The sequence below is a fragment of the Bombus impatiens genome, unplaced genomic scaffold, assembly GCF_000188095.3.
Source record: "Bombus impatiens unplaced genomic scaffold, BIMP_2.2 scf_0019, whole genome shotgun sequence".
Classification (NCBI taxonomy): domain Eukaryota; kingdom Metazoa; phylum Arthropoda; class Insecta; order Hymenoptera; family Apidae; genus Bombus; species Bombus impatiens.
Genome location: NT_176438.1, coordinates 255,299 through 269,050, shown reverse-complemented (window position 1 = coordinate 269,050; position 13,752 = coordinate 255,299). Strand labels below are relative to the sequence as shown.

The 13,752-nt window shown below is 30.8% G+C and overlaps 5 protein-coding genes and 1 long non-coding RNA gene across 12 annotated transcripts; 3 read left to right on the top strand and 3 right to left on the bottom strand.

The window, feature by feature from the left end:
- The first annotated feature begins 31 nt into the window (after positions 1-31).
- Positions 32-1,650, top strand: LOC100741046 (telomere length and silencing protein 1 homolog). 2 transcript variants are annotated; one of them, XM_003484677.4, is made up of 7 exons: positions 32-134; positions 327-442; positions 515-623; positions 695-840; positions 910-1,128; positions 1,220-1,353; positions 1,446-1,650. In XM_003484677.4, the coding sequence occupies exons 2-7, from the start codon at positions 327-329 to the stop codon at positions 1,610-1,612; spliced, it is 891 nt and encodes a 296-aa protein (XP_003484725.1). In that variant the 5' UTR covers positions 32-134; the 3' UTR covers positions 1,613-1,650. The 2 variants fall into 2 exon arrangements, with proteins under 2 accessions (XP_003484725.1, XP_012237541.1); XM_012382118.3 differs by having other exon boundaries at positions 38-231.
- Positions 1,651-1,665: 15 nt separating this feature from the next.
- LOC117151421 lies at positions 1,666-2,282 on the bottom strand. Its single transcript, XR_004461331.1, has 2 exons — positions 2,151-2,282; positions 1,666-2,083 (listed from the first exon to the last, which is right to left on the bottom strand). It is a non-coding gene; the product is annotated as an uncharacterized LOC117151421 (long non-coding RNA).
- A 17-nt stretch (positions 2,283-2,299) lies between these two features.
- On the top strand, positions 2,300-6,416 carry LOC100740847 (flotillin-1). 3 transcript variants are annotated; one of them, XM_003484676.4, is made up of 11 exons: positions 2,300-2,649; positions 2,969-3,044; positions 3,188-3,278; positions 3,371-3,514; positions 3,611-3,730; positions 3,976-3,984; positions 4,303-4,518; positions 4,613-4,800; positions 4,862-5,072; positions 5,158-5,322; positions 5,398-6,416. In XM_003484676.4, exons 1-11 carry the CDS (start codon positions 2,598-2,600, stop codon positions 5,413-5,415), a joined length of 1,290 nt encoding a protein of 429 aa, XP_003484724.1. In that variant the 5' UTR covers positions 2,300-2,597; the 3' UTR covers positions 5,416-6,416. The 3 variants fall into 3 exon arrangements, with proteins under 3 accessions (XP_003484724.1, XP_003484723.1, XP_012237529.1); XM_012382106.3 differs by having other exon boundaries at positions 2,634-2,649; positions 2,969-3,048; XM_003484675.4 differs by lacking the exon at positions 3,976-3,984.
- Positions 6,417-6,527: 111 nt separating this feature from the next.
- On the top strand, positions 6,528-7,954 carry LOC100746523 (ADP,ATP carrier protein-like). Its single transcript, XM_003484641.3, has 4 exons — positions 6,528-6,853; positions 6,918-7,176; positions 7,233-7,464; positions 7,527-7,954. Exons 1-4 carry the CDS (start codon positions 6,700-6,702, stop codon positions 7,809-7,811), a joined length of 930 nt encoding a protein of 309 aa, XP_003484689.1. The 5' UTR covers positions 6,528-6,699; the 3' UTR covers positions 7,812-7,954.
- Positions 7,955-8,015: 61 nt separating this feature from the next.
- On the bottom strand, positions 8,016-9,403 carry LOC100740726 (uncharacterized protein CG1161). Its single transcript, XM_003484674.4, has 5 exons — positions 9,179-9,403; positions 8,989-9,107; positions 8,766-8,880; positions 8,565-8,705; positions 8,016-8,468 (listed from the first exon to the last, which is right to left on the bottom strand). Exons 1-5 carry the CDS (start codon positions 9,236-9,238, stop codon positions 8,319-8,321), a joined length of 585 nt encoding a protein of 194 aa, XP_003484722.1. The 5' UTR covers positions 9,239-9,403; the 3' UTR covers positions 8,016-8,318.
- A 902-nt stretch (positions 9,404-10,305) lies between these two features.
- LOC100740603 (syntaxin-7) lies at positions 10,306-13,688 on the bottom strand. 4 transcript variants are annotated; one of them, XM_012383041.3, is made up of 6 exons: positions 13,033-13,688; positions 12,514-12,638; positions 12,379-12,448; positions 12,133-12,307; positions 11,230-11,442; positions 10,908-11,156 (listed from the first exon to the last, which is right to left on the bottom strand). In XM_012383041.3, the coding sequence occupies exons 2-6, from the start codon at positions 12,620-12,622 to the stop codon at positions 10,908-10,910; spliced, it is 816 nt and encodes a 271-aa protein (XP_012238464.1). In that variant the 5' UTR covers positions 12,623-12,638; positions 13,033-13,688. The 4 variants fall into 4 exon arrangements, with proteins under 4 accessions (XP_024221168.1, XP_012238464.1, XP_012238479.1 ...); XM_012383056.3 differs by having other exon boundaries at positions 13,220-13,688; XM_003484673.4 differs by having other exon boundaries at positions 13,226-13,688.
- Positions 13,689-13,752: the final 64 nt, after the last annotated feature.

Sequence of the window (13,752 nt, the reverse complement as noted above, 5' to 3'; positions counted from 1 at the left end):
TTCTTAAAAAGGAACTATAGAATATTTTCTAGTAACATTCGTATCTGATATCTTTATAACCTATGGAATACAAATGTTAAGTGCTTTTACAAACTGCCTAAAAGTCTATAAGATAAAAAGTGTCACTTTACAGTGTACGATAATCTGTTAATCTTTATCTTTTTCTGAATGCATTCATCATTAATTTACAAATTTACTATTATGATATAAATAGTTGTTTACATATGTAGTGTAAGACATAAATCATTAGTTTAAAATCATATTTAGAAAAAGTAATAAAATATGAAGTATATACATTTTTTATTTACGGATTTGTTTTAAAATAGATGACTAGTACAGAAGGAAAGAAAATAGAATTCAAAAAGAAATCAAGGAAACCGATAAGGAAACGACAGGTTTCATCAGATGAAGATGACAATGAAAATGAAGAAGCCTCTGTTAGGTAAATGACAAATCCAAACACATTAAATGTAGTAGATTATACACTTTAGTAATAAATATAATATCTATTTAGGGAAAAAGTTGAAGAGATGAAAACTATACAAAAACTTCGTGAAAGACCAAAAGGTATAAATGTTGTTGGATTAGCCCTTGGAGAAAATGTAACACCTGATGTAATGACGGTAAACAATAATGAAATTAATAAATAAAATATAATAACTTCTTTCCTTCTGAAAGATTCTTCTTTCTTCAGTCTGACCCTTTTAATGTAAAAACTGGAGGAATGGTAAATATGACTGTATTAAAGAATACAAAATTGAAACAAAATGATGCATATGAAACTGGAATTGGCACACAATTTAATGCAGAGACTAATAAACGCGATGAAGATGAAGAAATGTAAATATTGCATTTATGATGTTAATATAATTCAATAAATACATAATTAATGACTTCTAATTTTTTTAGGGTAAAATATATTGAAGAAGAATTATCAAAGAGAAAAAGCAAAACTGAAGGTACAACTGAAAATGGATCAAATAACGACAAAGGTTCTTATTGTTCACCAGAAGAAGCAGCTTTGCAAGCAGTACCTGAACATTTAAGACAAAGCTCTGCACACAGAAGTGAAGAAATGCTTTCAAATCAAATGTTATCTGGTATTCCAGAAGTGGATCTTGGAATAGAGTATATGATTTTATAATATACACTTGATTCTTTTTAACACATTCCACATAAAAGAATGTTTTTCTCATTTATAAATTATACACCTTTTCAGAGCAAAGATTCGTAATATCGAAGCTACGGAAGAAGCTAAGTTAAAACTGCTTTGGGATAGGCACAGAAAGAAAGATGGACCCTCGCAATTTGTCCCAACAAATATGGCTGTGAATTTTGTACAACACAACAGATGTACACTATCTACTTCATTTTTTATTTTATCTAATTTATAAGTCAACTTCTATAGCATATAATAACTTTTATTTCTTTCTTATTCTTTTTAGTTAACATAGAAGATACAGATTTCCAGAAATCAAAACAAGATTCTGATGAGAGAAAAAAAGTTGCAGCACCCAGAGATGATTACAAGAGTAAAAGGAAAGATAATGGAGAAAAAGCAACTGATGATTATCATTATGAAAGATTCAAAAAACAATTTAGACGATTTTGAAATTATTTGTAAATAGAAATAAAGGATATAAGTTATATGTAATGAAAAATTTATTATTTACACATAATATGTATCGTTAAATTTATTGCTGTAAATTTTTTTATCTATATTATAAAAATTATCGAATTATCAACTCATTTGCATCATGACTCTACTTAAGTTAGTGTGTTCAGACAGCCGTCACCCAATTGACAGTTGGCCCATATCACGCGCAGCCGTATATCAGCAGTTTTATTATTTTCGTTAATTTCAACTTCTTGTGTATTTACAGTTACACCGCTCACGCTTGAAAAATTATGTACAATCGGCGTATGATTTTGGGGTTTCCATACAAATCTCTATCTACAAAACTACTGCGTTGACCAACTTCGCTGTGATCGCTTGACGAAATATGACGGATACGTCTTTGAGTATATCCTATTTCTATACTTGAATTCAAATCGTCAAAATAATCAGAATCCATTCGGGCAACTAAATTTTATTTTAAATTATAAAATTAGGTTTTTTTTAAATTTGGATTTAGATTGACACTATTTACTCTTAACGGCAGTTAAAAAGATCTACACAATAATAACAAAAGTAAAATTTGTTAAGAACGCAACGAAAATAGCTCAAATGCTCGTACATTAACAGCAAGATGCGAACGGTGTCATACGCGGAATATTTCGGGACCGGTGATAAAAGAAAGTCGCGGCTTGCAGAATAGTCCGTGCTCAGTGATAGGAGACGATCGTCATGCGCGGAATATTCTGCTTACGGATGTAAATGGATTAATACTTTAAAATACAATACAGAACTTTATTAGGTATAAAAGCTTAATAGCGAGCGTGTAGCTGTGACGTGTATTGTAAACTCGGCATAAGCTCCAATACGATCTCACAGAATGACGACATCGTAGCGACGTCAATTGACTGTAGAGGGATTATACCGAAATTCAATCCCTTTAAACTTGCTGTAACTATTGTTTTTCTTTATACCCGCGACTATGAGTTGTGGATTCGTTACTTGTGGCCCAAACGAGGCTCTCGTAGTATCAGGTAATTATATCAACCGATTTCTATTGCAAATTATTCGGTTTCAGTACGTCTTATTAAGCCGACATAGGAGGAGCACTTTGTCAATTAACTGATTTGGAAAATTTAGTTCGTAATAAAGTAGAAAAATTAATTAAGTGGTATATAGATTCATTATTTTCCATTAATTCTGCCTGGTTGATTCTAAGTTATTTTACTATATGATTTAATTGTATATTTTCTCTTTAAATGTATTTTATTTTATACTATAATATAATAATACCAATATAAAAAGAAGATCATATAATACATTAAAATTTGTCTTCACTAATTTATTTTTAAGGATGTTGCTACAGCAAGCCTCTACTAGTACCTGGTGGTCGAGTATTTGTTTGGCCTATTGTCCAACAAGTACAAAAGTAAGTTGTTACACTTATTGAATAACGAAATCAAAGCTCAAAATTATATATAGTTGAATTTTGGTTTTTGTATTGTATATAAAGAAATGATGTAATAAATATTTGATAACAGTTCTATTGTAATTGAAATTTGTATTTTTTAGAATTTCATTGAATACTATGACTTTACAAGTAGAAAGTCCAACTGTGTATACATGTCAAGGTGTACCAATATCTGTAACAGGAATTGCACAGGTATTAATTTCTAATATAATTGAAATATTTACATATAAATGTCATAAATAAATGACTATTTATTTACCAAATGTTTATGTATTTGTTCAAAGGTCAAGATACAAGGCCAAAATGAGGAAATGTTATCCACAGCATGTGAACAGTTTCTTGGGAAAACTGAAGAAGAAATTCATAATATTGCACTTGTAACATTAGAAGGACATCAACGGGCCATAATGGGAAGCATGACTGTAGAGGTATAATACATACCATTACATTAAAATTTTTTAGTTAAGTTGTTAAATAAAAATAAATATTAATTCCATTTAATTTCTTTTATTCCTACGAAATAGGAAATATACAAGGATCGTAAAAAATTCAGCAAGGAGGTTTTTGAAGTAGCAAGCAGTGATCTAGTCAATATGGGCATTACTGTTGTGTCCTATACTTTAAAAGATATTCGAGATGAAGAAGTAAGTTAATTTTTTCTTCCTACTAAACAACATTTGATTCTTATTAACGAATTCAGGAACAACTTTTATGCAAAAATTACAAAACAATTGAATATTATAAAATGTATAAAGTCTTTTTGATATGAAAAGTCCCCCTTTAAGTGCAATTGTGCAATATTTATAAGTAATTTCTTATTAATATGAGTTAATGTAGTCCAATTCTTGTACATTGTAAATTGAATACATTTTTGTTTTGCTACTTGCAGGGGGCAAAGGTACGTTCAAATTTTGTTTTATCACTACATATAATGCTACTGCACTGCTGTTCAAAGAATATTAGTACAGATCATTAATATTCAAATAAGAGGGAACTAGAGCATATCTCAAGTGCTTGCTTCAGTGGTAGCACATATATTCTATACACATTTGCAAATTTCTGTGTTTCAAATATGTGTGATATTCTTATTGTATGCTGCCTTTAATTCAGGTTGAATTCAAAGTAATTGCTAAAATGAATGTTATTACATAAAATTCGTAATGAAAATACAATGTTATTAATCATATCATATTAAATATTTATCGATCATTTATAGGGATACCTGAAAGCTCTTGGTATGGCAAGAACAGCTGAGGTGAAACGTGATGCGAGAATCGGTGAAGCAGAAGCTCGTAGAGATGCTCAAATTCGCGAAGCCATCGCTGAAGAACAAAGAATGGCTGCTCGTTTTCTTAATGATACCGAGATTGCTAAAGCTCAGCGTGATTTTGAATTAAAGAAAGCCGCATATGACGTTGAAGTGCAAACCAAAGTAGGTTTTCTTATCTTCGTTTTTCTTTTGTTCTTTCTTTTTATCTTTGTCATTGTTTCTATGAATAGCACATTGATTTATATCTTAATTATAGAAAGCAGAAGCAGAGATGGCATTTGAATTGCAAGCTGCAAAAACTAAGCAAAGGATTATGGAAGAACAAATGCAAATAAAAGTGGTTGAACGTGGACAAGAAATTGCAGTACAAGAACAAGAAATGATGAGACGCGAACGAGAATTGGATGCAACTGTACGACGCCCAGCTGATGCAGAAAAATATAGGTAAGTTGAGTGACTTTAGAAAATTGATAAATAAGTGTTAATAAATATTATATATTCACAGATTAGAAAAAATGGCTGAAGCTAATAAACTGCGTTTAGTAATGGAAGCTGAAGCCGAAGCAGAAGCCATCAAAATTCGTGGCGAAGCAGAAGCCTTTGCCATTGAAGCAAAGGCTAAAGCAGAAGCGGAACAAATGGCAAAGAAAGCAGCTGCATGGAATGAATACAAGAGTGCTGCTATGATAGACATGATGTTAGATACTCTTCCAAAGGTGATTGAAAAAGAATTTGTATCTTAATTTCAAAGATTTTTTTAACTGAGTAAAGTAAACGCCTCTTACACCTTATATTTCATAGGTTGCCGCTGAAGTTGCAGCACCTTTGTCACAAGCCAAAAAGATAACAATGGTTTCTAGTGGAAGTGGAACTATTGGAGCAGAAAAGCTAACTGAAGAAGTATTTAATATAGTAACGCGTGTACCGGATTTGGTTAAAAATTTAACAGGCGTGGATATTGCAAAGGTATGCCTAATCATGGAAAATAATCGTATTTGAAATATACTGATAAAAGAAATCATAATTATAATTCTTTTTCAGTCTGTTCATGCGGCTTAATCGAATGGTATAAGAGTTTTTAATACTTCCTGACCACATTCATACTCCTATTATTAAGTATTAAACGAGTCTTTGATATACACGTTTATTTTAATATGCTGTTGCATATTAGAGCCAAATTATAAGTTTTAACTTTAGTGACATTTCGTTGGATAAAACGTTCGGTACTTTCACTGCCAGTTAATTGAAGATAACAAATCACTTTCTATTAATACCAATTGTGAATGAATATTTTACAAGGAAATATATTCAAAATGGTATACATTTTTAAAAATAGATTATAAATTGTGAATATATTCGCACAACATCCGTATCTCATTACTTGAACGATATACAATAGATAGCAATAAATGCCTAAGTTATACAGGCAGTGAATGTGTGTTTTATTTAATGGATATTGGAAACTCATAGTACAATTTTTATTTTTATTTGACGAAATAAGTTAAAGTTGTACCAAATTTTTATGTTTATTATATTTCTAATTAGTCTTTTATGCACTTAGGAGAGAAAAGAAGCAAATACAAATATATCTTTTCGAATTTCATATTGACCAAAGATGGTCCAGTTTTGTCCATACATATATAACTTTGCCACTATGTGCCAGAACATTCCTCTAAATATGCTATACATACCTTTCAGTAGTATTAATGTAATTAATGGGTATGAGCATTTTAGAACTGGAAGTGCTAATATTTAACACTTGTTCAATGTGGTTTGATGTTAAGTAACTATATCTAGTCCCTGAAATTTAAATATCTTTACTTAATGTTTAGTTACACTTCTTATTTTCCTTTAAAGATGCATTAATATATTTTGCGCCAATTTTAGCTAGAATTTACTGTGATCTAAAACTCTTTGTACGAAGAAGAATGATAGTCATATATAGTTCTTGAAACGTGTTTGAGAGCTTTGATGATAAAATTTGTATGACCAATTTAACGCCTTAAATTAATGAGAAGAAGATTCAATTTTATGTAAAGCGATTAAACGTTAAAACCAAATTTCCTGTGTATTAATTTGCCCATCCCATTGCTATAAGTCAAAAACAAAAACAAAAAACAATAGAAGTTACAAACTAAACCATTGTAAAAAAGCTCATGACATATGTGGGTTAATATTTATTTATAATAGTTTCAATATAATGAAGATATGTTTTATGTCGAAATAAACATAAAATTATTTAATCTATGAAATTGTGTTACCATTATGATCCCTAATTTCAACTAATTTTATCTTTGTAAACTGAAATTTATCTCTAAAGACATGTCTTAAAAAATTTATAATATGGATGCATACAAGTCATTTATAATAGATTTTTTAGCTGGTGGGATATCTGCAGCTGTATCAAAAACTGCAGTAGCACCATTAGAAAGGGTAAAATTATTACTCCAAGTTCAACATACTTCAAAACAAATAAGACCAGAAGATCGGTACAAAGGTATGTTTCTCAATACAAAATAAAATAATATTTTTATGGTTTACCATAATTTTCATTTTATTAGGAATGATGGATGCATTTATACGTATACCGAAAGAAACTGGATTTCTTAGTTTTTGGAGAGGAAATTTAGCTAATGTAATTAGATATTTCCCAACTCAAGCTTTAAATTTTGCATTTAAAGACAAATTCAAAGCTATATTCTTGGAAGGTGTTCCAAAAGATGCATTTTGGAGACAGTTTGCTGGAAATTTGGCTTCTGGTGGAGCTGCTGGAGCAACATCTCTTTTATTTGTGTATCCACTTGATTTTGCACGTACAAGGTAATACATTTATCTTTATGTAGCTCTCGATAATGTAATAATAATATACTTTGCAGATTGGCTGCAGATATTGGACAAGGAGATAAAAGGGAATTCAAAGGTCTGGGTGACTGTATAGTAAAAATTTTCAAGACAGATGGCCTTATTGGTTTATATCGAGGGTTTAATGTAAGCGTTCAAGGAATTATTATTTATAGAGCTACTTATTTCGGTCTTTATGATACGACAAAAAACATGCTTCCTGATCCAAAAAATACTCCCCTACATATTACCTTTTTAATTGCGCAAGTAAGTCATTTTTTATTACTTTAAGATTATTTTCGAACTTTCAAATGTAATATTATTTACAGGTAGTAACAACAGTGGCTGGAGTTATGTCATACCCTTTTGATACAGTTAGAAGACGTATGATGATGCAATCAGGACGTAGTAAAAGAGAAATCATGTATAAAAATACATTAGATTGTTGGATCAAAACAGCCAAGGCAGAAGGTGTTGGTGCTTTTTTTAAAGGTTCACTGTCAAATATTCTCAGAGGTACTGGTGGAGCATTAGTTTTAACATTGTATGATACACTCAAAAACATTTTTGAAGATGTATTACGTGATAAAGACTCGTCTGCAGTGTCCAAATAATGTTAAATAATTTCATATTCAAATTTTGAATGATTGTGAATTGATCTAAACAAGTAAAATTGTATTGATTTTCTACAAATTGAGTATTACTCATGCTATGGAAAGTAATGTACTAAAATTATTTATGTAACAATTCATGAATATCAGGCTGTAAAATAGTTCAATTTATTTTTAAATAAATATTTCATAAAAATATATATACACTTACCAATAGAAATAATACACTTTAATACTTTACTGTTTGATACACTACTCAAAGAATTTAGAAATCACTAGTTATGTATTTGATGTAATATCAATATAGCATCCATAATCAGATTTGTTAGCATTTACAAATATCTCAATTGTTTACTTTTATCATTTCATATAAGGAATTAAACATATTTATATGTAAGATACTCTGAAAAAATTACATATACAGAACTGTAAATGCCATCAAATAAATGTCACAGCCTTTGTATTGTTATTTATTATATTTAATTCCTTCTATAAACAGAATTGTACACTTTAATTAAGCATAGTATGCCGATCGTAAATGTTACGTCTCTGTTCACGAACTTGACGTTTCCATTTATCTTGTTGATGACCGACACGATTTAAAACATTACCTCTTTCGCCCATGGCATGAAATGTTCCAGGAGCTGTTGAGGAATCATCCTATTAAAACAAAGATGGTTTAAATAACCATAACATATCAAACTAAACATCTGATATTTTAGACTTTAATGTATATAATAAACCATATTAACTTACATCTTCATTATTGTGTTCATGATAGCCAATATTTGTTGAAGCTTTATGAATTCTTTTATTTAACAATGGATCCAGGCAAATCAAAAATAACATATAAATTACTAACAGAGATATAACCCAAATAACAAGTATCACTACTATCTGAAAAGACAAATTACTTTATAAACTTTCTACTAAATGAGAAATAGTAAAAAGACTTACTTTGATAATGGTAGTATTCCTGTTTTCATATTTACAATCACATCGTGAACAAAAAATTTCTTCTTTACCTTTCAACTGATCTCCCACTTTTGATAATACAACATTTTCACATTTACTGCAGATTAAAATTTATATGAAGTTACATAAAAATAACATTGATAACTTATGCATGTTACATATATGGGATTAAGCTTCTTAATTAAGTATTAGGAATTTCAATTACCATTCAGAAGGTGGAACATTTATAATATATGTTTTTCGTTCTGACGACGATTGTGTTGTATTTATAACGGATGGAAGACTAGGACAAATGCATTTGCACCGTTTATCATCATATTGCGCCTGTAATTCGTTTGTAGGGATTATGTATCATGACAATTAGATTTTGCTATTTTCTATGTTAATAACCTAACCTCAGATCCTGACAAACATATTAATACAATCGTAGTTACACCAAAAATGTGCTTCAACATTATATTTTTAAAACTTCTGTCTGGTACGCGTTCTTTTTTATTATTTCGATATATTTAATTTAGAAGCGCAAATGTCAAACAAAACAATTAATGCACTTCCATATTGCGTGAACATAGACGTAAACCGTCGAACGACACGGATATAACTGGTGAATACTTACATAGATAGCATGTACATATACATGTATATGTAAGTAGTAAAGTAAGTATTAAGTACATATGTACACACAATCGATGAGTCGCATCACATTTCGATATGAAACGATATGACACGCATTTTATTTCAATTAATATTTTTTACATAGAGGCGTCCTGCCGCTGGCGCCAACTCCCAGAACTCACCAGTACCGTGACATGGCAGGCACAAGCAGACGCTTGAACGGTGCCAAGAATAAACGCTTTTTCACAAAAGCATTGCGCCTATCAACGACGTCCTTTGTTCTTCCTTCTTCTGCCTCGAAACTTGATATTCGCAACACATGCTTTTCCTTTTGTTATGAATAATCATTAAACAGCATAATTAATGTTATGATTTCTTTCGACATTATAAATTATTCTTTTGTACAAGACTAACTACTATAGTACTCGCGTACTATTTGCGAACTTCTATCACTAATCTTATTGGCATTTAATGAACTCGTTATAACAGCATTATCTGTGCAGCGCGAAGCCCTGTTTGGTATTCCTATCAGCACGCGGAAATCATCGTAAATCCTACACATGTATTGTAATATGTATAAAATGATAGACTGAAGATTAAAGTAAATTTTTTAATACATAAGATGATTTAATATATACTTTTAATATTACATTAATCAAATATAAAACAAAGTAAAAATTTGTCTTAAAATAATTTAATGATTGTTAAATTCAGTAATAATAAATCATTTTGTTCAAATTTGATATATGTACTTCATTTTACATGATTTATTACATTTTGGCTAAAATAAATCAACATTCTTAAATATAATACAATTAACTTACATTGATTTTTCATTCATATACTCTGCTGTTTCATAATATCCGCATTGATTTTTTTTTTATCTTAATGTTTACTTAATGTTTTGTTAATCTTAATGAAATAAGAACAATCTCTGTTGTATGTTCGCAATTTGCATACTATATGATGATTATACCGATACATTCACTCTTTACCGATTCACACAATTCACGCGAGATTCAGTTTTCAAAATGCAGGCTGGCATCGTTCAAAATGAATCTCTATATTCACATATTATAATCCATAAAATAATGTGAAATTATTGATCACAACTATATCATGAATAGACCTATATACGTATATACGTATATATTTATATATTTTTCTTTTTTATATATATATTTATGCACTAATATTACACATTGAGTAATGAAACGTACAAATGGACTGGGCAGTCTTAGACTTGCCGTTGCACATCTTATTCGTAAAATAGATCTTGCACCATTTATTATCACAATTATAAGAATGTTATTAGTAAGATATAGTACGATGCAAGTTTTTTCCATTACGTTCACTTCCATTGATTGATAGTACTACTCTTCCCTCATATTCGTAAAGCGACTTTAATTAAATTAGGAGATTTTTCAGAAAATACACCAAGTATGGTACCTTGCAATTAAGATGCAGTGCAGCTACGTCTTTTACCGTCATTTTGTACCATCAAATACTTTAAGAGCTTTGCCAAGCAATGATTCCAATTAATATAGACAGCACGACTGCTCCAATAAGAACGAGTATGCATTTTTTCTTGCGTAGTTTATTTTTATACATAGTTGCTTGTCTTACATGTGAAGAAGCTTCGTGGACAGATACTTCTGTTCTTTCAACAGAAGCCTCTATAGAATCAATGACTTCTCTTTGATCATATACTAAAGCACCAAGATCTTTGAAAATTTGATTGATGTCACTAATATTATCCTGCAAAATAAATAAATCATTATAGTATCGGCTCAGAAAATTCATAACATATCATTAAAGTAAAGAAATGTACCTCCAACTGTTTTATACTTGCTTCTTGTTCTTCCAACATTCGTAAGTTTTGTTCCTCTTTTAACTGCTGTTGCTGTATTTGCTTCTGAGTTCTGCTATCTTGTAACTCTATTAATGTCTCTTGTTTCTTCTCTCCGAATGGAGCAATACCTGCACTTGCTTTTGCTTTTCTAACCATTTCCTTCTCTTTAGAGGCTGCAAGCCTTTGCACTGCCTAAAAGAGTTAATTTATATATACTTATTCCCCGCGGTTGATCTTTGTGAGTCGTTCGGACTTTATTGAATTTTGCGTGTGATATGCCGACTAATATAAAACGATTCGAAAGAACACTCCATGTTGAAGACTAAAAATCATGTATTTCAACAAACAACTATAACTGCTAATTAACTAAAGTAACTATGAATGATAATGAAGACTAACTAACGAAAGATTATGACTATGAGTATGAGTTGCTATGAGTGATAGATAAATGACCATTCGTCGTGTGTGGTCCGTGACCCTCCGTAGTGTGATCTGTCTTGAAGCAGGGGTGAAGGAGTTGGTGACCATTACATAGTGGCTTGCCAACAGGGTAATAGCACTACGAAGTACCAAGAACCGTTATGCTCGGTAACGAGCATCTAAATCCTAGAAGACCCTTTGGGATATAATTGTATAATACTTTGCTATCTATCATGAAAACTATCATGAAAACGAACAATGACCGATTTCTAACAAACAAATTTTCACGAACGTGTGCCACTGCCACATATGGTATGTGGGCTACAGGCCACCCTGCTAAGGAAATTTGCTGAATAAAACAAATTAGAAATACATGATGCTTCGCTATATCATAATGTTCCTCTATTGTGTTTCCTAATAATGTAAATAAATATACACGGTAAAATAACAAAGTAAACATACTTGGAAAGAATTTAATGCACTTGTAAATTCATCTTGCAAACGTTCCCTTTGCATTTTACGCTGTCTCTGTTCACCAGGACTGGTAGATCCTGAATTATTAGCCAATATAGCCAAGTCTCTAAGATGCACACTAGTATCTTTTGCCAGCTGTTGTGTATAATGTTGTATTTGATGCCTAAAAAATACATTATATTAAATATGCATTCATAGAATACAATTGATTAACACTTCTTGATAACAACTTACAATTGATTCCGTAGCTCTTGAGAGTCTGTAGAGCTACCCAATTGATTAACCATCTTTTGCATGGAAGATACTGTCAAACAGAAATCAAAATGAATATTGAATATATCTTTCAACAAAGAAAGTTCATATATTTACCATTTTGAGATATCTTCAAAATTGACGTTCCAATTGTCTGCGATAATCTGCCAAAATCTTGTTCCCTTGCGGGTCCACCATTGTGGTATGACGAAAAGCCAATATCCATGTTGACTTTTATATTACTTAAACAAGATTAGAAATATATTAAAATGCGATTGAACAGTACTTGTAGAAAACACTGTAGGTGCCAAGATTGAATAATTTTAATTTTGAATACTGTAATATAGAATTCAAGTGTACTTTTCCTTTCTAAATAGTTACTAATAATGCTAGAGGATGATATCATAGTGCCGCCACTATAGAAGAAAATATAAGCGTCAATAAACATTAATTAATTGTTTTTTGGCTTTTGTTCATGCCACCTATGTAAGTGAATGGAACATTGAGTTTTCTTTACAATTAAGAGGTGGCACATACAGGGTTTTCTATGGATATACTTTTCTCTTTCATGAATTTGGACTACATTAATGCATAACTTATTTTTCTCTCTTGAAAAACTTGTTTCTTGGCACTTACAACGTTTTCTACAAGCAATCTTTAATTATTCTTTATGTGTGACAGTAACCTCCTTCTTAGAGGTTATATCCTCATTGATTAACGCATTAAGATAATCATTCGCAATAAAAAATCACTTTCGTAATTTACTCTAGAGGCACACAGGATTCGATTTGAAGGTAATATCCTTCGGGATAAAAAAGATTATGATTACTTATTCTCCTGTCCAGTTTTTCGGCGCGTGAATCAGAGAACTCCAGGTTTTGTAGAAAATCACAGATGATACGATGACAGTTCAAACGTAAAAAATGGTAAAGAATTGTTATCTGTCTATCTTATTCCACTGTTGTCAACAAAATGACCAGCAAGTATGATCTGTTTTCAAGATGACTCATACGGTTACCGTCGAAAAATTAACGATTTCTCTAATGAAAAGACTTCGCACGCATCGACCTTTTTGTTGTTGCTCGAAATAAACCAAGTTCACTATGCGAAGCTCTAAAACTTCGAGTAAATCGATAAACCCTAAGCCAAGTCTGAATGAATATAGTCGTCAGTGTCACCATCTGTCACGGTGTATACGTAATCCTGCACACGAATTGTATCGAGATAAATAAACGTCACTCCCGATCGAAAAAACAAGGCCATTACGTATGTGAAACCACCGTAGCCATTTGCTGAAAAATTGGCGAATTATTTTAATATATATAAAGGAAAAATTCATAAAACATGCATGCATGT

Coding starts and splice junctions, on each gene's coding strand:
- LOC100741046 (XM_003484677.4), top strand. CDS start 327: ATGACTAGTACAGAAGGAAAGAAAATAGAATTCAAAAAGAAATCAAGG. Junction 443..514: donor AATGAAGAAGCCTCTGTTAG/GTAAATGACAAA, acceptor ATATCTATTTAG/GGAAAAAGTTGAAGAGATGA. Junction 624..694: donor TAACACCTGATGTAATGACG/GTAAACAATAAT, acceptor TTCTTTCTTCAG/TCTGACCCTTTTAATGTAAA.
- LOC100740847 (XM_003484676.4), top strand. CDS start 2,598: ATGAGTTGTGGATTCGTTACTTGTGGCCCAAACGAGGCTCTCGTAGTA. Junction 4,519..4,612: donor ACGTTGAAGTGCAAACCAAA/GTAGGTTTTCTT, acceptor TCTTAATTATAG/AAAGCAGAAGCAGAGATGGC. Junction 5,073..5,157: donor TGTTAGATACTCTTCCAAAG/GTGATTGAAAAA, acceptor TATATTTCATAG/GTTGCCGCTGAAGTTGCAGC.
- LOC100746523 (XM_003484641.3), top strand. CDS start 6,700: ATGGATGCATACAAGTCATTTATAATAGATTTTTTAGCTGGTGGGATA. Junction 6,854..6,917: donor ACCAGAAGATCGGTACAAAG/GTATGTTTCTCA, acceptor TCATTTTATTAG/GAATGATGGATGCATTTATA. Junction 7,177..7,232: donor CTTGATTTTGCACGTACAAG/GTAATACATTTA, acceptor TATACTTTGCAG/ATTGGCTGCAGATATTGGAC.
- LOC100740726 (XM_003484674.4), bottom strand. CDS start 9,238: ATGTTGAAGCACATTTTTGGTGTAACTACGATTGTATTAATATGTTTG. Junction 9,108..9,178: donor TATGTTTGTCAGGATCTGAG/GTTAGGTTATTA, acceptor AACGAATTACAG/GCGCAATATGATGATAAACG. Junction 8,706..8,765: donor GGAATACTACCATTATCAAA/GTAAGTCTTTTT, acceptor TTGTCTTTTCAG/ATAGTAGTGATACTTGTTAT.
- LOC100740603 (XM_012383041.3), bottom strand. CDS start 12,622: ATGGATATTGGCTTTTCGTCATACCACAATGGTGGACCCGCAAGGGAA. Junction 12,449..12,513: donor TTTGAAGATATCTCAAAATG/GTAAATATATGA, acceptor TCTGTTTGACAG/TATCTTCCATGCAAAAGATG. Junction 11,157..11,229: donor CAAGTATAAAACAGTTGGAG/GTACATTTCTTT, acceptor TTTATTTTGCAG/GATAATATTAGTGACATCAA.